Source organism: Syngnathus acus, chromosome 2 (assembly GCF_901709675.1).
Source record: "Syngnathus acus chromosome 2, fSynAcu1.2, whole genome shotgun sequence".
NCBI lineage: Eukaryota > Metazoa > Chordata > Actinopteri > Syngnathiformes > Syngnathidae > Syngnathus > Syngnathus acus.
Window position 1 is genome coordinate 5,817,794 of NC_051088.1, and position 24,939 is coordinate 5,842,732.

A 24,939-nucleotide genomic window follows, 5' to 3' on the forward strand; every position below is an offset into this window, starting at 1 on the left:
TATTCTAGGTATTGTATTTCCTTTATTGTCTTCTCTATCCCTCGAGTTGAGCACCTCGTTGCACCTTGAAAAACACCATGACCTTGACGATCCTTTTCTCAAATCTAAAGGCTTAGGAGCCCAGATGATATGGAATCAAGGACTGTTGCAAGCCTTTGTCTGCCTTCACAGTCGTTGGATCGCTGAGGTAGCACCTATTCAACCTGATCCACCGCTAACGGGCCTAGACCAGATAAGGACCGGTCTTTGGCCCACGTTCGGCAGGTTCCAATTTTAGTTCTACACTGTGGCCATCCACCCGCATTAGTTGATGGCTAGCAAACTGTAACCTGGGAGGAACGTGTTTAAAATTGTTAGACGTTCCAACCCTATTGACTTATGAGTAACCTGACTTTCAGGGTTTTTTTGGGTTTTTTTCCCCCGAGATATGAGCCATTACTTAGCTGTGAGAGCACGAGACCGTAAAAGTAAAACATCTAAAGAGCGGAAACAATAGGAAACTGTTTGGCAAATTTGTCATTTTTGTTTTTAAAAAAGAGAAGAGCTTGCTTCATTCTGCTTATTGCCACACCCAGTTGAACTTTACTTTAAAACTAAGACTTCAAACAAAGAGAGTTACATGTGTATTTAACCACAGCACATTACCTTTGTCTTATGCACTTCTTTCATTAAAGGCCATTGGCAGGCTAAAAAAAAACTGGCATCAATGTTGTCATTATTAAATACTTTAAAACATATTTCTGTATTTTTAAAATATAGTATCAGTACATATAGGCGGAGGACACAACACTATTCGCTAGCATATATTCTTTGTATTCTGTGAAACAATAATGTGTATACCGTAATATGGCTATGTATTATGCTCGCCCCCCTGGTAGCCAAGAAGACATGCACATTAGAAATGCAGCACAATGCCTATTTAATTGTCTTGATATACACACTGTTCTATTCATTACATTATTTTAAAATGTATAATTCTATATAAAGTATAATCCTTTAAAGTCCTGTTTTTCATATTAAAAACATGTGAGATTGTTTTCATGTTTTTTGGGATTCTGGGACACTTTTGGTCATGAAATGAATTAAAGTCAAGGTAGGAGCGAGCACTGTATTTTAAAATGCAAGTTGTCATTATCATGTAGCCTTCCAGGATTTTTGGATACCCTAATCAGTTATTTCATAGGCTAGAGGTAATCATACATTCATGAAATTATGTTATTCTGTGTTTCAACTCAAATGTTCATTGAATTTAGAGCCACATCAATGGTAACATGCAGCCTGGACGGCAGCCCTTTCTTCCCACAAAAGAGGATGTTCATATTGGACTTTTTTTTTCTTCTTCCTCCTCCCTTCTGATTCTCCATCAGGGAGCCCTTTGCAATTTAATCAAAACTAAAATCATTAAAAAGATCTGAAGATTAAATTATATTGGCATTTGCAAATTTATGTAATACATTTACATTACAATGAAGAAATTAAAATAATGCATTTTAGCTGTCGAGGGTGTATGAAATTTCCACATGGGAAATATAACAAGGAGAAGTGGACAGACTTATTTTCTTTGCCTTTGGTGACAGTTAATAGGCTTGCAGAGTTTCAAATTTCATTGGAGGGAAGCGTTGCACTTTGTATCCCTTGATGGGCATTCCTTAAACTTGAGATATCCCGAAAACTCTCTCAGGATTTTTTTGAATTATGAATTGAAAATATATTCTTAAGGCTTACGGTTGGGGACATTAAATGAGTTCATATTAGAAAGTATTAATGTATGCATTATGATAGCAAAGGAGCCATTGTGTTTTGAACATGTACAGTAAGTCACCAAAACCTCAGGAGTTTCTTAAATGTCGTAATCGATTGCAGGCTTGACGGATGAGGAGGTTGAGCTAGCCATTCGGCGTTCAGGCAGCACGGATGACGTCCTACCTTTGAGAACTGGAGGCCCACCACAACTTCTTGACTCTCCTCCCTTCGCTGCTGCTCCACACAGTGAGTGCGGAACTCATTTTTGTACCTCATAATGACATGATTACCATACGCAGAATGTGGAAAGTAAACCTATTAATTCATTAGTTCAATTTTTGTTCTTTCTTCTCATTCCCATTAAAGAGTGTTTCATAGGAAGTTTCAACTTATACTGCAGTCATCCTAATGATTCTGGTCATATGCAAGACGTGGATGTCTTTGATGGTATATGATTGGAAAATTACAGTTAGTATTTGTCTTGGGTTGTGCTAGACTGAGTGCTACTCTAGACAACTCACGGAATTTATTTTTTACTTTATTCCATGTATTAGAGCAATCTACTTGATAGTGATTTCAGACCTTTGGAGTATGGCATTGTGCTGTACGGCCCCATGACATCTACTCTTGTCACAGAGTTCCAAACAGTTCCACCACGGCAAGACCCCACAAGGCAACTTGTGTCTTTATTACCTCAAGGGGTTATGAGTGCTGTCCACTGATTTAGCAATGCAGAATGAAGTCTGTGTAATGCTTAACCCATATGACAATGATTCCGGATGTATTCCACCCTCATTTATTACCACACTGTCCTTGACTCCCTCGGCATCTCATGTTTTGTAATGAAAGTGATGTTGATGGGATGGCCATGTAGTTAGGGGGACTCGTGGCTCTCCGTCCATAGTGGGGGGTTTTATATCAAAATGGCTATAAGGAAGCTGCATAATGAGGTGAGAGCAGGAAGTCTTATATGGGGGGGTCATGCCGAAAAGAGAGGGCTACCTCCCTTTGATGTCCTTGTTATAGGGACCGTACATGGGGACCCGCATCCATCTCTGTCGAAGTAATGGATACTCTGATCTCTATTTCCATGTGGTAGAAGGACAGGAAGGCCTCCACTGAACCCAATAAATTTGAGAGTAGATTGGAAAACTGGGGGATGGACTCCACTGTTCCCCAGCCTAAGTGACCAAATAAAAAAAAGGAAGATGGCAGAGTGGCAGTGCTAGAGAAAAAGAAAGCGACAGAAAGAATGAAAGGTCCAAAAGGGGAGGGGGAGCAGGTGAAGACCCAATGTGATGCCGAGAGTCTTGTCCAGGGTCAACCGCCCATACCAAGGACTGTGAAGCCTTTCAGAAGCATACCATTGTTGGACAGGTGACAGTCTATCGCAGCCATAATGTTGATGAAGACCCAAATTTATGTGGTTACCATATAAATGTTGGGGAATGATTCAAAAATTCTCGATAGGGAAGGTTAAAGGTTCATTCCCGAATGCTGCAGCGGCGATAAAGGGTGCCCTTGTATGAAACGAATACCATCCACCTTGAAATTATATACCACATAGACTATAACAGTCCATTTTTCATTTGATTTGCATGCAAAATCATATGAAGGCACTAGAAAATGTCACATTACATCAGATCAAACTGCCACTAGAATGCGGTATTTGTCTGCTGATTCAGAGCCACGTGTTCTTATCATTTGAGCACCAGTGAGTTAAAGAAAAGCAAAACGCTAACAAGACCTGTTTTGTTGTTTGATGACATTATCAGGTCACTTCCTTTCTTAAGCGGGGAATTTCCAGTTTGACAGATAGTTGGCTCACGACAGCTTAGAAAATGACATACTTTCACAGTATCTGTCACTCAGCCGAACATCGATAAATGACTAGATGTGTTTCAGTTTTTGGTTTGTTCACATGGGGTATAAACAGTCTACACTGCCACATTGTCGCATTGCCAGGTTTTTGTGGTATGAAAAAAACGAGGCCAAGGAAAAAAAAAAAGCATTTCCAAACTTTTTCCTCCATTTAATCACAACACAACAATAAAAAAAAATATTTTTTTTTTTAAGAGGACAAATAAAAAAACAAAAGACAATCATCTGGTTGCATAAATATGCAACAACTCTAAAACTGGGGTGTGAAATTCATTTTTTTCGCGGGCCGCATTGTAGTCATAGCTTCTTTCGGAGGGCCATTATGACTGTCAACCCAAATAAATGTATGAGCGCCTCATATTATATACAGTAAAAGCTACAAAACAAACTGACAAATAACTCGTTTTAAAGTCAGACGAGTAAAAACTGGTCAAATATTAAAAAAATATATATATTATTAAAAGTGAAGACAATTTGCAATTCTAGTAATAACACACGAATTTGATGCACAATTTGTCTTCGCGGGCCACATAAAATGATGTGGCGGGCCGTATCTGGGCCCCCGGGCCTTGAGTTCGACACCTGTGCTCTAAAACGTTTTTATAAAACTACTGACTTTTATTACAGATTTGAAAATATCTTAGATAGGTGGTGCTGGATTGTGTGTTAACGCTAACAAATGATACGTCTTGCTGGCAAGTGAGTTGCGCCTCATCTATGGTCTGAAATTACGGGTGCTAAATTTTGTGTTCACTCACTTACACAGATTGTGTTTGCTGTTATTAGCAGGTGTAAAAGTGGTAGACGCTGCTGTATTCCAAAGATAACAATAAAAAACAAAGTTCAGCAAATCACATTGCACACGCTAAATCAGGCAAATTTTGTTTAGTTTTTCCAGAATGCACGAAGTCAACTTGTGAACAGTGAACACTAAACAGTGCACCCGGTTGGTATTATTTACATTATGCGGTGCTTCTATTGACATGAAAATATTTTTTGCTGTTGTCAAGGTCTAAAAGGCTACAGATGGAGGAACTACGGTGCCTTCGCTATCATGATGGTGGGCATAGCCTACAGCTGTCATCAACTTTACAAGGTGCAGTAGGCCACTTCCCTTTGGAGTTTGGACTATTCAAAAACTCACTTTGCACTCACATATTTTTCTGATTGGTTGTATGTTGTGTTTTATATGTGCAGATCTGTCAGTATTGTCTCGTTCTGATATTGCATTTAAATTGGTGGCGAGTGCATCAATTTGATGAATTATACTGTTGCAGTAGCCACCATCTTTGCAGCATAGCATTGCTGTTTGCTCCGTAGTCTACTTATTAAAGCGATCCTGCTTCACGTCAAGAGCTCATTTTGACCCTCCTCTTCATGGTAGTACATCTTCTCGCTCACTTTTCCTTCCCCACAGTTGTGTTTTTCTTTTTAAAACATATCGTGCCATGGCTCAAACCCTTTTTAGACCATCTAAAAATAATCACCCTGGTTAGTATCAGGCTTAACGGCATTGAACATGAGCTCATAAGGCCCCTTGTCCTCAGTGCGATTAAATCCCACGGGTGGCATGTGGAAGCCATTACGCTCATTTTGGAGTGGGTGGAAGCTTCAGCACTCGATCTCGCGCTTGATGATGCACCGTTTCCCTCTTTGAGTGTGTGAACATATGTGACTTTAAGTTTTCAGTGTGTCCTGTTATCCGATCATTATTTTCACAGTTTTCGGATCACCTCATCATTTTTTTTTGCAACAGACTTTATCTTGAAAAAATACACAGTCGTGCAAGGTTAAGCAGCCCCCAGTCACGAGTATTGGATCCCCCTGCGGGATGGCACAGGTTGCAGTCATGTCACACGAGCATCTCGCCAGCCGTACCATATGTTCTGGCTTCTGCCCATACTTTATTGTGCACCTTGTAAACACCTCAGTCTCAGCAACCCATTTATTAATTACCGTGTGTTAACACTCATTTATTTTTTTACCCCCCTAAAAAGTGTTTATTACTTGCGCTGCTGTGCCCTGGTGTCAATTGAGCGAGACAGAAAATTAATTCTGAAGAGGCTAGTCCTCCATTAAATCCACCAAGACGTCCACCAAAATGAAGATTCAACCGAAAACACTAAAAGAAATGTTAATATATTACATAAGGCATTAATTGCTACTGTTCCATTTACCTACTGGATCATTCTCTGATTTTTAACAAATTTCTCTACGAGTTCCTTCCGAGCGATGTGCATACTTTCACGGCTGCAGAAATGCCAACTCCTATCATAATTTCTCAGCAACATTCTGAATATTTTGCTTTTGTCAGGAATGTTTGCATCTCAGCCAACAACAAACACGGACCATCAGAAAGTTATCATTAGTGATTGAGCTGATGAATTTTTGTCACCCCTCATTATCATTTACCTTATAAATAAATGTAATTGCAAGTGGAATGCATCTAAATCTCAAATAATCGACAACCCTAAATCAAATGCTCCAACTTGAAGGCAGAACCAGTTTGATAGATTACTAAAATGTTAAAGCAATAATAACAACAGCTGTGAAGGCATTTTCTAATCTTCTAATGGCTTCAACACCTGATACTCGAATCACTTGCTTGGACACGGAAATGTGCACTTAATCAGCCATAGTTTACACAATGATGCACTAGTCCAATAAAACAATGTCTTTGACCCTCCACTGCCACGTCTTGGTGGCACTGTCTTCTACTCATCTTTCTTCCACTTCCCACCAGAGAGAAGTCTAATGTGGTGCCACGCTTTTAATTGCAGAAATACATCCTTCCCCTCATTATGGACAGCCGAGAGGACAAGAAGCATCTGCAGAAGATGGAGAGCAACATCGCAGCAATGAGTGGCACGCTGACACAGACAGGTGAAGATTAATATCTTCATCAGTTTCTCCCTCCTTAACATTTTCCCTCATTTATCTGTTGCCAAAATTGGGAGGCCCTGCGTGTTTTTAACAAATGATGCTGCTGTCATTTCGATTTAATTTGAAATTGCTTGTTTACTGTCAGGCTCGAGCTCAATTAATTACGTTTCGCTGAAAAGCTCTTAACCTCAGAATATTAATGAGGAGTCGGGAAATGACAACTTTTTCCCCTCCTCCCCCACCAACCCACCTTCTCTCATCCCCCACCTTCCATCGCTCTTCCATCGCTGCACCGACCCTATCCGGTGCTTCACTGTCATCATCATCAGCCACGCTCTGCCCCGTAGGTGGCGAGAAAGTTCATTTTAATTTGGTGTGTTGCTTGTGTACATGTTTGTTGGATGTTCATGCAGCATGGCACTGTGTGGCGCCTGGGCCCGGCATTGGCCCTTGCGGGTGATTAAGTACACAGTGGCAGGTGCAGCTCCCATGTTGGACAGGTGGGGAATCTCAAGCTAGCTGTCAGACATGCAGAGAGAGAGCGAGAGCGATGCTTCCCATCCTCTTCCTCAGTATAATTAAAAATCCCGGATGGTGTATATAAGAGGCCTTTTGACAAAGGTTCAACTCAATGACCCGTTTCCACTGATGGTACCTACCGTCTTCTCTTGGTTCAAGAACTTAATTTATTGTGATTCTCTATTTGCGCACACAAATGTTTGTAAATTGAAGCAATTTGTTTTCCATTGAAATGAATGGAATAGAATCGGTTCATTCCAGCCCCAGAACCAACCATCAAACGGCCCACCCGCAATGTACAGAAGCTCAGGCCACGGGGAGGGGAGTCGGGAGAGCAGCAGGGGCCTGTGCCCTGCCCCACCAGATAAAGTTTACTGGATGCTTCTAGAGCAGCTACGCTTTTCAAAGTCAAAGTCTGCTTTATTGTCAATTTCTTCTCATGTCAAGACACACAAAGAGATCGAAATTACGTTCCCACTATCCCACGGTAACAAGAAATAGTACACAATATACTACATACAAGTAAACAACACAAAAAGTAAAAACAAGAAGGCACAAACAATGAATAAATAAGAGTGATGAATAAATAATAAATAAACAAATAACATAACAAATAAGAGGAGCAAAAATGGAGCAAGTGTGCATACAGCAGACAGTCAGAATATAGCGCAAAAGTACAGGACGCTACACAGAAGGGGGAGAGAGGAAGATGGAAGGAGGGCTTCCTAATTGCAGAAACACATGCTTTTTTTATTTTCTTGTGAGCTACGCCAAGGGATAAGTTCCAAAAAAATATTCATATCTATTTGTGAAATACATGCCGCTTCAAGTGAACGACGTTCATTTTCTGTTAACAGAACTCTATTGATGGTCATTTTGGCCTGTCTCGTTCTGACTTTGAATTGTTGAGTCTAACGCGCTCACCTTTTGCTCTCATGCAGTCAATATACATGCATACGAGTCCCAAAAATAAATCCATGACTAAATAAATGTTGCCAACACGCTCCTCCGCAGCCAGTGTTGGAACTAATTTGCTATGACTTGCAGTAGCCAAACGGCCATTCTAGTTAATGACTGTTGTAGTCGACAATTGGGGTGGGGGGTGGGGCTTGCAATTACTGTACATTACTCCCACCGCCTTCGCTTTGTTTGCCTCCACCTCTCGCAGAGTCCCTCCTTGCTGCACTGAATAATAGCGACCACACGTCCCACTGCTGCCAACTGCTTGAACCCTCTTTTGTTAAAGTTCATATGTTTCTTGAGTGCCAAGTGCAACAAGGTGATGTATCTAGTTCAACGGTGGACTACATTAGTCTCTCTCGCCAGCACCAGCTCGAGTGGAGGGGCCTTGACTCCCATTATGATCTGCCTGCAACTTCACATTGACAATTAATGAATGGATCTTGGAACAACTTCAGTGCACTGAGGCTGTAATGGAATTGTGCGGCTGTTTGGGCTCTCTGTGTCTTTGGGCACCATATTGGTGACCAGCTGGCCATTAGGATATACAGAACCGGACATATGTAGTGTACATTATATTGAGGTATTTACTGAATAATTTACTGAATGGACAATATGAACCCTCCGCACACCAGCTGCAAGCCTCACGTGTCATCGTGTCTCATCTTTCTGTCACGCGCACACAAACCCACTGACGCACACAAACACACACACACACACACACACACACACACACACACACACACACACACACACACACACACACACGTGTGTGTCCAAGCTACAGCTGCCTTCTGATTCATGTTTTGCCAAAGTCATTGACTTCATTATTCTTGCTTCATATCTGTGATGACTAGGGATAAGAAGTTATGCATTTTTGTCAGTACAAAGGAGTCAAAGGTTGGATTGTGGACAGTTTGGCTGCAGTTGTTTAAAACTTAGGCCAATGTTAATGCGGAAGTCAGCAACACAAGCTGGTAGACTGACTTAATACTCATATGTAAAAGCCATTGTGGAGTAAGGCGTCATTAGAAACCAAAAGGGCAACCCTTGATTTTAGTTTTTTAAGAGGGCTGTTGCATTAACTTTTATTACAATCCTGTGATTGATTGGTCACGTTCAGCTTCCCAAATTCAATAACCAGCTTTAATCTGGTTTTTGCTATCAGCCATCCTGCTCTAACTTGTATTTTGTTGGATTCTGCAAGCATGGAAAGATCAAACATGTCAGCACCCTCCCTAAATTAAACATAACCCCACCCATTTTAAATACAGGTGCAACCTTTTTATAAGATCAAATATTTTGTCCGTTCTGCTTTTCTACTTCACATCCTGGCTCAAGCTTTTGTCCCAGCCTACGTTTCCCTGGTTCCATGCTTCCCATCCAGCCGGCTGCAGATCAGGCTTTTAAGCATTGGCCTGACAACCTCAGCAGTGGACCGCCACAATAACTGTTGATGTTAATCCTATTAGGCTTGATTTAACACTTTACACGCCCATGATTTATATGAATGTTTATTGGTTTTCTATAATATAATCAGCTCAGGGAAACTTAATGCATTGTTTGGTAATACATGCGTGACTGGAAGCAGGGGCCAACAAACTGTGCCCGCTGTTATTTGAAATCATACACCCGCATCCAACACCAACACTTGAACTAATTCAATCTTCAAAGTCAATGGAAAAAAAGCACATTATTTATTCGGATTAGGAGGACATTTTGTCTGGCAGCCTCCTCCTAAATGAGAGCTTTGTTTTTTTTTCTTTGTTGATCGTTTGAGGGTTTAAGATGCATTAGAAGGCAAGTGTCTGGATGGATAATGGAAGGTTAGAGACTGTTATTTGATTTAAGTTCAGACACTAGAGATTAATATCTTCATCCTATGTGCAGCCCCATTTCCACAAGCCACCCCAGTGACTGACCAAATAGCGTCTTGCTATTGCCTGTACAGTAATAGCAATTCTCGGACAGCTTTGATCTGTGACAAAAATTGAACTTTTTTGGGGTGTAACCTTAAAAATGTCCAATACAGTCTTTTGTATGTGCTGTGTCAAATACCTTTTTTTCTTTTCTGTTTTATCAGTTGGACAACTACAGCAAACCATGACTTCGCTCCAAGAGCTCCTGGTCCAACAGCAGCAGAAAATCCAGGAGCTCTGCCAGGAGCTGACTGCAGCAGAGGTAGTTGTCGCCTCATCGTCGTCATCATCATCTCAACATTTTTCACAATTGCCAGCAATAAACAATGAATCATGCTAGTATGACTTCATACACGGTATTATTAAAATAATCCTCAAACTGGATTTTGGCCCTTAATCATACTGTAATGTATTCCAGGTCCTGCACATGGTAGACCTTGCTTTATAACCTGCGATTAGGAGTTTTATGCTGGGGTTTTAAGCCCATATTTGTCTAATAGCGAAGGCCACTCTCTTCACAACTTCTTAATCATTCCTGCGATCATAATCCCACAATTTGCAGTATTTTTTTGTTCTATAAAGGAAAATCCTAGCAAGTATGAGACAACATAACAACGTGGACAATTCTATAAAGGTTTTCCTGTAATCTCGTAATGACTCACTGTGATGATTGTTGGACAAGCAATAACTTTGAAGTTGCAAAGGAGCCCAGTAAAGGTGCTCATCTGAACTCTCCAGATTGATTAGCAGAGGCGCGAAGAGGTTTCTCCAGGCTTCTATGCACTAAAACTTCCCATGCTGCCCTTGCTCATAACTGCCATATATATAGACAGCCTTATTATCATCAGAACTAAAGCTGCTCAACACACAAGTACGGTTCATCTCATTATGGGGCCATAATGTTAAGCTATACTGTCGTTTGTCTTTGCCTTGATTTTTATAGACAGTGTTGGTAATCTTTTCGGAATTTTAAGTGTTTAGATGAAGTGGCTGTGTTCTAAAAAGTGATGTGCTGGCATGAAATGTTGCTCGCTGTTTTTATAACACAGCTCGTAATTTACTTTATGATCTCTGGGCTCTAAAAAGTGTCTTGGAAGTAGACAATCCTAGACAATGTTTTATGTCCACAGCTTGTTAAGCACATGGCTAGCATCTGGATATTGCGGGGAAACATATGTGGACACATCTGCTTCAGCTCAAAAGAGGGGAAAAAGTATAAGTGCTTCCCCAGGACAAGATCGATTTAAAGATTCGTAGCTCATTTTGTGGCATTTCAAGTTTTCAACTGCTTATTCTGTCATTCGCAATAGCAAAAATATGTTTTTGAAATGGAAAGAAATGCATTAATATTACCAGTATAATAAATGATACGTTTTGTTTACTTGATAACTAACGTGACTCTGCTTTTCTGCCTGTGCCACTCTTTTTTAGTAATGACAATTGTCCCTGAAGTGGAATCCTACTGATAAAATAGTGGAGATAATAAGCTCCAGCCACATCACAGGTGGATGGAGGAATGCTTTTTTTCCATTTTCATTTGTCATTTTCAAATCACACATTGCATTAAAATGTGTCTACTTCATTTGCTGTGAGTACCTTGCTGGAGCGCACTAGTGTATAAAAAGTATATTTCACATCAAAATACCCATTAAACAAATCGTAAACTCAGCCTTACAGTTACAGCGTAGATCTTAAATTTTCCCCCGCAGGAAGACTCGTTGACCGTGGAGGAAATTGGTAAATTGTTTTCAGGTCTAGGACTTGAGATTACAAACACATGTTTGTGTTGGTGAGCTACTTCTTAATCACCGTTTGCGGCTTTCAGGGTTTGCCTCACTGCCACGCTGCTCAAAGTGTGCCACGCTTAGCAATTATACCTCTCAACACGGAAATGTGACTTTAAGCCAAAACACATGGAGCTTTCGGTTTCCTCGGCTGCTGAGTAAACATTTCTTGTAGTTTGGAAACCACTCATTTGTAGAGGGCATGTAGTGACCCCAAACTGGAAACTAAAGAAAACCATAACAGAAACATTTGTGTTTAAAAAGAAATCTGTTGAGCTTGTTGCTAGCAAAGGTTGATATTTGTGTATTCACTCTATTGTTAGGCGTGCGCATGCACAATGTTTCAGACGTTAAGTAGAAACAGGGACACGTGCACTAATTGGAAATCGGGCCCCTCGACCTGCAGTTGAAATGCAGCCTTTGATGCACATTTTTTTACCTCATGGCATGAGATCATTTAGACCTTTTTTCACTATTCTGTCTTGGTTCATTTGCTGTATTCCAGCAGCTTTACTGTAGTATAGATTTGCCCCTTGATGATTCATCCCTGATGTTAAACAGACTGTTATATTTCTGGCCCATTATCGTTACAAATCTGCCTGTTAACCATGTTTGCCCTGCTGTCTCACCTCACTGATCGTTCTCTTTATTAGTGGGTACAGCATTGAAGATTAGACAAACCGGCTCCTAGCTTGTGCGAGACTAACTGCCAGTGGGAAATAGCATAAATAGAGTGAAATCAATTGCACTCTACCAATGTTTCCACTCAAAACCTCTCCTCTGGGGACTTCCTTTTGAAACTAATTTCATCTTAAATATACATGCGTTACTTGAAAATGTAGTGTCTGCCGGCAGTGCAACTCTGAATTAATTTGCCTTCAGACACTCTTAAACAAGGCTTGTTAAAGATCTTTTTGCTAATGGGCCAGAGGCGTTTATCTTCATTTAGCCAGATGAGCTGTTAGTTGTCCTTGAGTGCTGCTACAGTTGATATGTCTTATTTTCCAGCCAGCAAATACATTGTGTTTAATCTGTCTTCTTACAAATTATAGAGGATATCTCTATTTATAGTATTTATACAATGAAGACACAGTGTGCAAAGTGTTGGTTAATGAAATACGCATATCATTTTTGGGGTATATTTGGTATAATTAGTATTGTTTGCAGGGCTGTACATTTGCATGTGCAGCTTTTTGCAATATGCTGAGAGAGATGAGTTCACAATTAAATTCTACATTACAGATTACTAGACTCGTGACAAGTGAAAATACATATGTAGGTTGCAAAGAATGCTTTGATACTGTTGTTTTAACAAATGTTTTTCATGGAGTTAGTAAAGTTTATAAGTATTCTTAAACAAGTAGGGTACTGTACAAATAAATCTAGTATATAAGAGTAAATATGGTTTTGGTACTTCTGTGTATATTCCACCTTGATAAATAAGTTTATCCATTAAACCATCGCTATTCAAGTAGCGGCCCATGGCCCACATGCATGCCAGAACTAACCCCATAGTGGCCCAGTCTGCGGTCTAGCCTGCCTGAATTGAATTGTATTCAAGATATGCAAAGATTTCAAAAATTCCTACAGTGTTTGATGTCGTTGTTTGATATCGTGAATGCATCACTTGCGTAGCCTCCCCATATTGACCCCAACAATACACAGTCTTGTTTTGCTAAAGACAGCAGTAGTGGCAAGATACTGGGGAAAACATGTCCATTTACTGTGCGCCTAATGTGTATGGCCCGGCTACATTTCTTGATTTGAAAATTTGGCCCAACTGATGTTGTAATTGAATAGCCCTCCATCAAACTATCTTTAAGTGGTGCAGCTTCAATGCTGACTCGTATCCTGTACACGTGTTGTAAATATGAAACAACTTTGCATCAGAAATTCCAAGATTATGTATAGGTCTCAGCAATTAATGCCGACAAATAATTTCATTAATAATTAAAAATCCAGGTCACCATGCATTTCAAAGTAAACTTTCAGATCTGGGGGGATTTTAGTGCCGATGCCATAAAATGGATTGCTGATAATTATCTTGATCAGCAGTTTGTGCAAACATCAGATCTTACAAGCTTTTGCGGTGTGTGAGATATGTCAGCACTTGAGGTTGAGCGCACTTTCAGTCTCAACGGACATTGATACGCCAACACTTAGCCTGCATCCAAGCACTTAACACTGAAGTTCCACACAATGTGTGTGTATACACGCAAACATAATGTATCTCAAGGCTGAAATTCAGCACGGGCTCAACGTTTGATTAGGTTTCTTTGAATTTAATAAGACATGTATGAGATAGTGTTGCTCGACAGCATCGATGTAAGATAATACATGTTATGTATGTAGCCAGAAGTTAACGGTTTCATTGTTAAGCCTTCTTTTTTCATATGAAGTGATAGAATCCAGTTCTTCTCAAATGGTCTCACCCTGGGACCTGCAATTTCCCTTAGCCAGTCAAGTAGCAACCCAACTGAGCTACAGTACGTGTCTTTGTTTTCATCTTCCCAATCTACTATCGAGAGTTGAAGAGTAAAGTCTTTTCACTCATAGATTCGTTTTCTTAGCGTTTGTCTTCATCAGTGTCGTGGGTGGGTTGGAGCCTATTCCAGCTGACTTTGGGCAAGAGGCTTAGTGTAATGGGAGAAAAAAGCATGTGGACATTGGGAATTTCTAAAAATTGCTCCTGAAAAGTCATCTGATCGTTCAAATCACAAGAATAAAACCACTGATTCACATACTGTTTCCTCCCATTGCATATCCTGGCCATAACATTTGATTCAGTTTATCTCTCTGCTTTCAGTGCATAAATTGGTGAAGAAATGACAAGAGCAGGTGTCAAACTCAGTACAATTTGATTAAATGTCAACACTGAACAAAATGGGAAAATGTTTTCACTCATGATTTGTCTCACTTAATAAAATGTCGCTGGAAGGGTCTTAAAAGTTGCTACTTGATCAAATGTCGTTGGAAGGGTCTTAAAATGTGCTACATATGGAGACCTAGGGCCCTCTTTGTGTACACAGGTGTCCGTATATTTAGTGTAAAAAGGGGCGCATCCTCATTTTCAGGCCGGGGCAAGTCCAGCGAATGGAGCTGCATCTGGCCATTTGGTGACAAAAAGTAGACTAGATTTTAGACTTGCTAAAAGCAGGTCTAAGTGGCAGTTTAGGTGGTGTAATGCGATTTTAGTGGATTTGATAGAGTTGCAGGCAGACAGATTTAGTGTTCTGCGGACGTCTGTAGTGAATGTCATTGTATTTCATTCATAAATATGACAACTGAGTTGGCCAATCTCTCTGAATTACTGTAGGAATCAATTCATTGAAGTAATTATCATCATCATCTCAAAAATATTTTTAATAACACCCCCGACCATGTGGCACAACTACGGGTGGGTGTGGGAGGGGGTGGAGTCACACACAAAGTAACGATCGGCAGTGCAAGGCAGTCTCCAATTTGCACGTCACATGCACGGCAGATTGTATCATCCCAAAGAGGAGATCTTTACATTTACCTTTATAAACGCAGTTTGCACGCACCAATCTCACGCATGGAGAAGTCAATATCTGCTTCTGCAACGTCAAGCACTGAGTGTGCTTCGACCACCCTGATTTTAAATGAAGGGCGCTGCTTCAGTTGGCTGGGAGTTAATTTCCAGCCCATAACAATGACACAAACAGCCTCTTCTATCTGCTCTAGTCAAGAAAAATAAAACAAGAAAGAAAGAAAGAAAGAAAGAAAGAAAGAAAGAAAGAAAGAAAGAAAGAAAGAAAGAAAGAAAGAAAGAAAGAAAGAAAGAAAACTCCAATCACGCTGTCCACAAAAATTGGTCCCCAAATTTCCTACTACAGTATACCTTTGTGAACTTTTAATTAAGCAAGCAATGCAAATTAGCTGTAAGTGGGTACCTCTTAAAAACAATGAAAATAAAACAAATTGTGACAAATAAATTTATTGATTAAAATTGATTAGTCTCACAGCTTAATTTGGAAGTCTAACTCAAGTCCATAAGTCAAAAAGAGTCATGCTTTCCTATATTGAATCCTCAGGGAGGGAAGGGCTTAAGATACTTCTAATTAGGTGACGACTGTACTAAGAATGTTTTCAGTTAGCTCCAAAACATGGCTTCTTATCATCAGGTTTTGGAGCTGATAACCGCTACCACTGAGAAAATACATCTCATCTCCTCCTTTGCTTTAGCCCTTCACTTTTCCTCCTCGGCCTCCTCCTGGCTCAGTAAATGAGTGTGATCCCTTTCAGATGTGATTCAATTAATTTCTCTTGGATTTAATTACAAGCGATAGAGTCCAAATTATCACTCTTTCTCTGATAGGGGGTCCACAATTCCTAACAAGCATCCTCTGGTGGGTTAGGAGAGATTTAATTACAATTTTAGTCCGGTTTCTCCGTGACTTTGCTCCTTCTCAATTGAGTAGCCTAAATAATCTCTTCTCTCCATGGAGGTCTCGCTAAAATTCAAGTCTCTAATTGTAAGAACAGGCACCATCTATCCATCCATCGATTTACAGTTGAACTTAAAATTGTTTAACCTCCAACCCAAAGTATTTGGAGATTTAGAACAAACTAACTAAACAGGACTAATGGGATTTCCCCCACATTTGGAGGTGATCCACCGCGTCTATTGAGATTTCTAACTCGACTTTTAACGTTAATGCCTGTAGTCCAAAGCAGTAGCCTTACTGATTTTATGATTATGTAACAAGATCCCTGAGGTAACTGAGGTTAAAGATCAAGTCATTGCATGTTCTTTTTTATGCTCCACTACACACTATTTGGTCTCCTATAAACCTTCAAGGATTGCTTGTGTGTTTCAAAGCAAGATATGTCGTAATAATTTGAAATCTGCTCCTCGAATCTGGTCAAATATATAATTTTAAGATGCATTTTCAGATGTCAATACAAACAAAGCTGAGCTCATTAGTTCAAGTTGGCTTTAGTCAAGCCTTTTGAATGACTTTTTGTAAACTCGTTCACTTTCAATATCCCATAGTGAAGATAATTGTGTGTGGCCCTTTTAAGAAATGAGCATTAGGTACTATATGAGACAGGTTGAGCTGGGTTCACAGTGCATGAAATCCCAACCAAATATACTTTAATCCCTTTTATTCTTCCTGTATCACGAACCTGTGTATTTTCTATGCATTATTGTTTTTAATTAAGTTTCTAGTTTTATTGTGTGCGTCAAGACACCAAACACATTTGATATACTGTAAAGCGGTGGTAAGCGCACATGAACTTGGCCACTATCTAAAACACTGAACACTGCCTTAACCTTTTCAGAATAGTCAGGAAATTTGTGTTAAAACAGCATGATTCCCTCTGTGAGAGGCCATGAATATAACTGTCGTGGGACTGTTTGTCCCAAGTCACAAGCTATGGAGAGGTTGCCGAGGTGACAGATGATTGTCATGACAACCTACACGAGTCGTGAGGCTTTTTGTGTTTGCCATGTTTGTTTACTCAATAGCTGATGTGTCTTTTTTGAACAAAGCTGTTTTTGAAATGATTTCCTATTGTATTAAGTGACAATGGAGGGGTTGATGAAAAAGGCATGTTGACTTTGGCTGTATGCATTGTGTGTCATATTTTCCTATAGGCGGCATCTGCAACCAGTCGCATCCTGGACAACCAAACAGTTGGAGAGCTGAAAGCTGAGATAGTCTCTTTGAAGGGTTTACTGCTCAGCAGGTAACAAAGTTTTTCAGTTCCTACACACATGCGCACACATCCACACACGCACACACATACACACGCACGCACACATATACATATAACCCATGACTGTATTGAACAGGAGCATCCCTTTTGAATCGCTTGTACACACATCTGAATACATTTTAATCACAATAATATTTGTACTTAATCATCTATCCTCACCAAGTATGTGTTAATATATTTTTAAGCCATTCACTGCCATTGACGGCTATACGTAGATGTCAGAGATCCTTTTTAACTGGGCTGGCAGTGGGTTAGTTAATGTGCAGTTCATAATTGCAAATGTGAAACACGTCACAATCATCATGTTCAAATTTAGTAATTGTGATAGATCACAACATGGCCCACAATGGTATCTTATTTTTCAATCGGTTCAATAGTTAACTGTTTTTTGTTTTTTTAACAATTTGTATGGCACATACATTTTATAAATATTAACTTTTGGAGGATCTCTAGTGAAGTGCAGTGTGGTTATTTCCATCATGCATTATTAGTTTTATAATTTTCTAGTTAGATGGTAGCTCTCAAATGTTACTTTAAAAATGGAAGCATGCAAAATGTTCATGTTGACATCACTGGTCGCACAGATGGTCATCTTGTGAACAATTATCATGCAGCAGTCTTAAGCCTGTTTTTAACTTGTTGTACTGCTCCAGGAATCACACAAACATTTGCGTTTAGGTATGAATTAATAAAAGATTATATGGTCTTCCAAATTACTTGCACACTTAGACAACCATAAATGTCAAAAGTGGTTTTGGGGTATCGTCTCACTGTGGCATTAGAGGTTACAAATTGCACCATTGCTTTTATTTCACAACTAGCCGTCCCCCATTAGCATACTGCAGTCATCAGCATTTCAGCACCGGCTTCTTTATTTTCATACTTTTATGGGTAAACAAGACACCTATTACTCCTATGATCTTACTTTCACTTTCTCTCATTTGTTAGAGTAAAGGATAAGTGAAGGGAAACACTAGCTGGAAAACAAAGGCTGATCAAAAGTGTTTTCTCTTGTACTATAACTGCAACACAGAATCCTTCCAATAATCATAATACAGCCAAGATCAATTTGTCCATTTAAGAGGATTACATATCCATAGATGCCCCTTATGAACTAATTGCATTGTTTTTCATCATAGACTGAAAACATTTGAGTATGATGAACGTGGGCCAACGTTTCATCTTTCATTCCCAGATATTTACATCTGGATCTGATAGACTACTTACAAGACGGTACTTTTTTGTTTGAATCGTCCCATTTTTCCATCTAGGTGAACAATTGTGAAGATATGATGAAAAATTCAAAAAACCTTATTGTACAAACATTGGCTATAGCCTCTCCAACCATTTTGAAGAAACCACTTGTGTTCTTACAAACGTTGAATGGAGCGAGTAAAGAAAAAAGCAGTAATTGATGAAAGAAACAGTTTTGATTGTATTAAAAGCCTGAAAAGAATTGTGACATCAGCAGCAACTACCACAGGTGAGTGAATGTCACAAACAAAAGTACAGCTTCTGCACAAGAAGAATAGAGGGCCTGGCTGGAATGTGCAATGAAGAGATGTGAGATTATCATGCAGCAAAATAATTTGCCAAAACAACAAAGGAGTTCATCACAGGCAAGCTGCAGAAAGTTGTAGCGCATGAATTTTACCTGGTAAAAAAGAGACTGTTGGTCGAAACACCACGTCCAAAATAAACAAATGCCTGATCAAAATTGCAGTAAACGCATAGAACAACATTACAAAAAGAAAACAAAAGGTTGTCAATTTCAATGGGTTACAGGATTAATGCAGTTTTTAAAATCAAATGATGATGAAGTGAATCCAAAGTCTTCTTCACTTCTGTTGCAATACTTCTGCTCACCTATAAATGTTATGTGATTACAAATCTTACATCACCAGCCAATCACATGACTGTGTGCAGAACAGTGGTATCTCGGAAATTTGATTACAATCTGTTGCATGACGCTTGAACGTTGCCGCAGACTTTTCTTTGGATATGAATGTGATCACTAGAGAGAGTTTTAAGTAGGGGTGTAAATCGCGGGTTTTGTCACGATACGATATCATATCGATACAAAGGACCACGATACGATTATTGCCGATATCTTAAAGCCTGCTGTGATTCATTCACGATACATCACGATATAGTGCTCCACGATCGATATTTTTATTTGTATTTAATTTTTTTAAATAAAAAATATAGAACAATATCCTGATTTATAACAATTCATACGCAAAATCAACAAGGTACTGCAAACTCTTTATTTAGGAAATTACAAGAGTATTGTAGTATACAAAGTGCTTATTTTAACACTGAACTTTATCAAATTCCTGTATTTTTTCTCATATAAGTAAGTAAAGAAAAATGAATATTCTTTCTTTTTTTGTAATACCATTAACTTTAAAGTGCATTACTGAACTATTTATTTACAATAATTTTAATTGTCCGTTGAGCCATCTTTTCTTTGGAATCCAAAGTGCTTCCAAACGAATGACTTGAAGCCCAAAGGGGAGCGAATTTCCTCGTCTTCTTGGACACTAGCCATAGCACCAGCCCAGGAGCCGCGTAGTTGTCGGCTCCCCTTTCACGTGCCTGCTCTGCTCACAACACAGCACGCCGCGTACTGCTCCCGGAAAGAGGAAGCAAGCAACAATGAACTGGATTTCAAAATAAAGTCGCGTCTAATGTCCGAGGTCAAACACGGCGATATAAATCGATGTTTACGTTTAGCATCGATGCCAATAAATCGTAGAGCATTATATCGATTAATCGATGTGTATCGATGAATCGTTACACCCCTAGTTTTAAGTCTTGCATGCTTTTGCGGAAGTTTCGCATGATATGATGCCAAATGCTAAGTCTTGGCCCAACGATCTAGATTAAACGATCATACTTCGCTTTAATATGAAACAAGTGTATAAGTGATATTTTTTTCAATTCTCTGTCACAGGAGGCAATTTCCTTCCACCCCTTCTGTTTCTAAGATCCCCTCATGGCAGATTCCCTTGAAAGAACCCTCAGCATCCAGCTCCCAGTCAGGCAACCAGAGCAGCAGCGACATATCTCCCGTCAGTAATGAGTCAGCTGACTCGTCTCCTGTGAAAGATGGACTCCTCAGCCCGCGGGATGTGCTGAATGGGTCAGTCGGTGTCAACGGTGATGTCGCAGGCCTCGACGCGGCAGCGCCCTTGGCCTTGAAACACCAGGTTCGCATAGAGGTGCAGAGAGAGGAAGAAGAGAATGACCATGTTAGAAAGGAAAAGGAAGAAGTGGAGGGTCGAAGCATGCAGACTGAGGATCATCAAGGTGGAGATGGACAGATCCACAAACAAGATGACAAATTGAAGCGGCCAGAGGGTGCTGGCAATGAAAGTGAGGTGGATTAGACACCTGTTAAGTTCTCTTCTTCACCCACCTGTTTGTGACACTCCTAATGCTTCGGTCATATTTCCTGTGGGCTTCTGCTTTATTCAGTCACACTTCAAATTCAGTGGCACCTCGACACTGCAGTATAAATGCTTTTAGATGAAACAATTCCATCAGCTCATTCACAGTTTAGTGTGTGGTGCAGCTGTGGGTTAGGAATCATGTTCATTTCTTCACTTCAAAAGTTACTGTCCTGCTTGCAGAGAAGCATTAGCTGGGTTTCTTTTGATGGCAATTGGAAAGGACAATCCCGACCAGGGACGTAGCTTTTAGCCTCTTTTATTTGTGCTTCCGCATTGTTGTCAGTCTGTCAATAATTCACAAGGCCAACGCGGTTGCATTTGGGTGAAATAAAAGCCTTGAAATTCAAGATTACAATGTGATGAGTGGCTTTGTTCTATGCAAGTGTCAGGGTGCTCAGAGGAGAATGGTAGATAAATGTTTTTTTCCGTTGCTTTTCTTTCACTGAGGGCGGAATTACCAATCATGGAAGGTGTTTGTTTGCGTGGCAGGTGAGGGGGAAGTGTGGGGGGGGCTCATGTGCTGTACTCGATCTGCATCTCCAGCAGAGCATCTGATTTGATTTGTGAAGTATGTTAATAATCAAATGATCAACAAATAACAGATGTATTAGTTCATGCTGCTTGAAATGTCAAGCAGGCTAAAAACGCAAATCTAATACAGAAAGCCCGGTTGCATTGTGTTATTTTCCGTAACAAGCCCCCCGGTCCAAATTAAGCAGGCCCTCCTTCGGTGACTAATCTTTACTGAAAACTGTGCCTGTATTTTGTTATTATGATGCAGTAAGACACCAAAGGCTGTCACAGATGGAAGTTGCAGAATTTGTGGCACTTGTTTTCTCAGTGTGTGTGTGTGTGTGTGTGTGTGTGTGTGTGTGTGTGTGTGTGTGTGTGTGTGTGTGTGTGTGTGTGTGTGTGTGTGTGTGTGTGTGTGTGTGTGTGTGTGTGTGTGTGTGTGTGTGTGTGTGTGTGTGTGTGTGTGTGTGTGTGTGTGTGTGTGTGTGTGTGTGTGGAGGTGGATGCCGGAAGCTTATAAAAATGTCCCATGATTGAAAAGGAAAGTAATAAATGAATACTCGACTTATTGAATTAGTTACTGTCTGCAACTCAAGACGGGTCTGAGTGAGAAGACAGGATAAATCTCGGCTCTTATACCACATTCGTCTCCCATCACATATCCTTTGTAGCAATGCACAGCACATGTGTGATAGCTCTTCTGACCAACCACTGTTATGTTTGAATGTCTGGCTCTATCTAAAGCTTATAAGAAATCTCATGCTGCAATGTAAATTAACATTCATGGTAATTTCTTTAAAAGGATGTGTAATAATACAAATGGTTTTCAATGATTAAAAAAAGTATGTGTTCATTCCCGTGCTGTTTTGCTAATCTGTACTTTTTGGGCTACTATACACTCTGGACCGAATTGACTATCGGATTGCATTGCCTTTGCTTGCCGCTAACCGGTAAAAATGGAAACAGATAGCATGTAATTCACAAAGTACGCGCAGATGTTGAAATGCGACATGAACTGCGATGCAAAGTAGAATGCGTCTCGGTGCACCCGTGGTATTTGGGTATATCTAAATGAGGTAATCGGGGGAGAACTTGCCCACCTCTATGCAAATGAGCCTCACGGATAAACAAAATGTATCGAATCTATTTCGCTGAACACTATTTAGTTTCAATTTCTGTCATTTGTCATTTCACTCTGCCAGGTAGGATGACCCTCTGACTGCGAGGCTCACTTTTTTTGCCTATAGGTTGCATTCTCAACATTACTACGCACGCTCAAGAGTATGAATTTAATTTATCGGAGTCGCAATGATCAATAGTGTTTCATGTATCAATGAGTTATGTAAACTTCTCTGTGGTTCGATACTGCATCCCTTTGTAATCCATTAACCTCTCCCTGGAGCTGAAGCCAACCTGAAATTTATAGAGACCGACTGTCATAAATCCACTTGTACATCATTTAGTGTCTGGCAGTATTTGAATATTTTTGTCCATGCTGCAGCTTCCATCTACACCACTTAACAAGTGTAAAAGTGTAAATAGGCTTGATGTCGCTGTTTGTGCTACATTCTCCCTCATTTGGTACAAATTGTTTGCTCAATGTACCACCCTGGTTTTGACATTAGTTTGCTCCCCGGCTGGAACCCTTTACATCATCAATCATGCTGCTAAACGGAGAGCACTCAATAGGATGGTGTATTGACGTGCTGTGAACTCCATTGTTCGTTGGAACTGAGCACTCAGCAGGTTAGAGAGCTGAGTATCTCCTTGGATCAATGTATGCGTTGTTTGCCCCAAAGCAGATGCTCAGATGACTACTAGATTTGGTTTGAACCCTAATATAAGTCTACCCGCCTCATTCATGTAGTTCTGAAAGCTTCTTTCATGTATCATTAACTGTAGTATTGTACAGTGTATACTTGTTGCGTAAACTTTCACCTCTTTCATTACCCTTTAAATGTGTGTCAGTGGTGAAATGAGAAACCTTCCAGTGTCAAACCAGTGTCATTCTGGCTCTGTAACCGTGCTCTGTGTGAGTGATTGATGACTTTCCTCAAAAGTGTCTTAGTGGTGATGTAAGAATTCCTTTTAAAAAACGTTTCATGACTGTCACTAAAAGTGTCTGTGGAACGCTGCACGGCTACTCGACACTGGCTCCTTCCTTGTGAAAATGGGAACATTTGACAATCCAAGGTCGTCCAGGGGCTTCACAAGTAGTGTATGCCCAAGTCTTATAAGCACTTTGTCATCACCTTCTATTTAAACACCCAATCCTCTGTCTGGCCCGTATCATTTTATTTTGTTCTGGCACTTTTTCAAATCCAAATGTAGAGCACGGGGAGAAGGACTCTTCCATCGACAGCGTTTGCTTTCCCCGCCTAATAGACAGGTAAAAGAATGACACGGTCCTTGTCACCAATACTCTAATGAGCCATCATACCGAAGTGAGGGTGAGTAGAAACAAACCGTGAATGGAAAAAAAAACACGAGTTAATGTAGCCTATAAATCACTGATGCTGTTGTGAGCAGATTGGATTAGCTGAGAGAAGGCCTGTCAGCCTGTGGAGAGACTGCAGCTGCAGGCGGCACCGAAGCAACAGGTGTGTTTGCGCATATTGGACTGACCCGTTAGCAGAAGGTGGGGGCATAGGAAGGGTCTAGCATGTGTAGTGTAGCATGGCTGTTTGTGTTGTTTTGTAAATATTTAACAAAATACACAAGATGAAGACACAAGGTCTGCACTAATGCTGTTCACACTTTATCTGCACTGAGATCACACGGGCCTGCTTGCCTTCACCGTATGGGTGAGCAACCTTATTAGGTCACTTAAACTGAAATGAATTTCACATGCCGTATGATTTTAAATATGAGGCCAAGACAAATAATTCCAAAACGTCTTCCACCATTAAAGTGACCAGTAACCTCTACGCCTCAATTGTTTGAGGTAGAAAAAGAAACCCAGAAAATTGGAAAAATATGGTTGCACAAGTGTGCACACTCTTATAACTGGAGGCATGGCTATGCTAATGGCTGGCGCACTGACTCCTCAGCCTAAAGGTTTTGGGTGACCATTTGCAGCTTTTTGTAATTCCTTCCACCTTAACTATGGTCTCAGTACTTGCCGCTGGAAAAAGGTGTTACTCTCAGTGAGTTTGTCCTCCAAACTTGGTCACGATATCATCACGGAGAAATACAAACCCATTTTAATGCATTCACAGAGGGTAAGGGTGCAAAAAACAGAATTACATATATATATATATGGCTTATATATATATATAAGTAGACCCTAAATCCCATGATGGTGCTCCGAATGTCTTGTTTAGGAAGGTCTGCAATACTGACACAATTCTTCTGGTAACAAAACCCCTCAGTGAATGATGGACTTTTTCTAAAATTAGCGTCTACAGAATCTTCCCAACCTTTGCATCTTCCATGCTACAAATATCACGCTGCTGATGTATTCGATATTAAATTACATAGTTTTAACTGCAGCCTGAGCAGTGTCTGTTATCAATAACCATAATGTGGAAGATTAGC

General features: G+C 40.1%; 1 protein-coding gene across 1 annotated transcript in view; it reads left to right on the forward strand.

The window, feature by feature from the left end:
• Positions 1-21,236, forward strand: part of pex14 (peroxisomal biogenesis factor 14) — a 45,608-nt gene extending 24,372 nt beyond the window's left edge. Inside the window, exons 4-9 of the mRNA XM_037271157.1 lie at positions 1,864-1,989; positions 4,635-4,720; positions 6,405-6,507; positions 10,070-10,167; positions 17,313-17,404; positions 20,391-21,236. Coding sequence (XP_037127052.1) covers positions 1,864-1,989; positions 4,635-4,720; positions 6,405-6,507; positions 10,070-10,167; positions 17,313-17,404; positions 20,391-20,826 — 941 coding nt within the window. The 3' untranslated portion in view covers positions 20,827-21,236. The remainder of the gene's footprint in view (positions 1-1,863; positions 1,990-4,634; positions 4,721-6,404; positions 6,508-10,069; positions 10,168-17,312; positions 17,405-20,390) is intronic.
• The last annotated feature ends 3,703 nt before the right edge of the window (positions 21,237-24,939 follow it).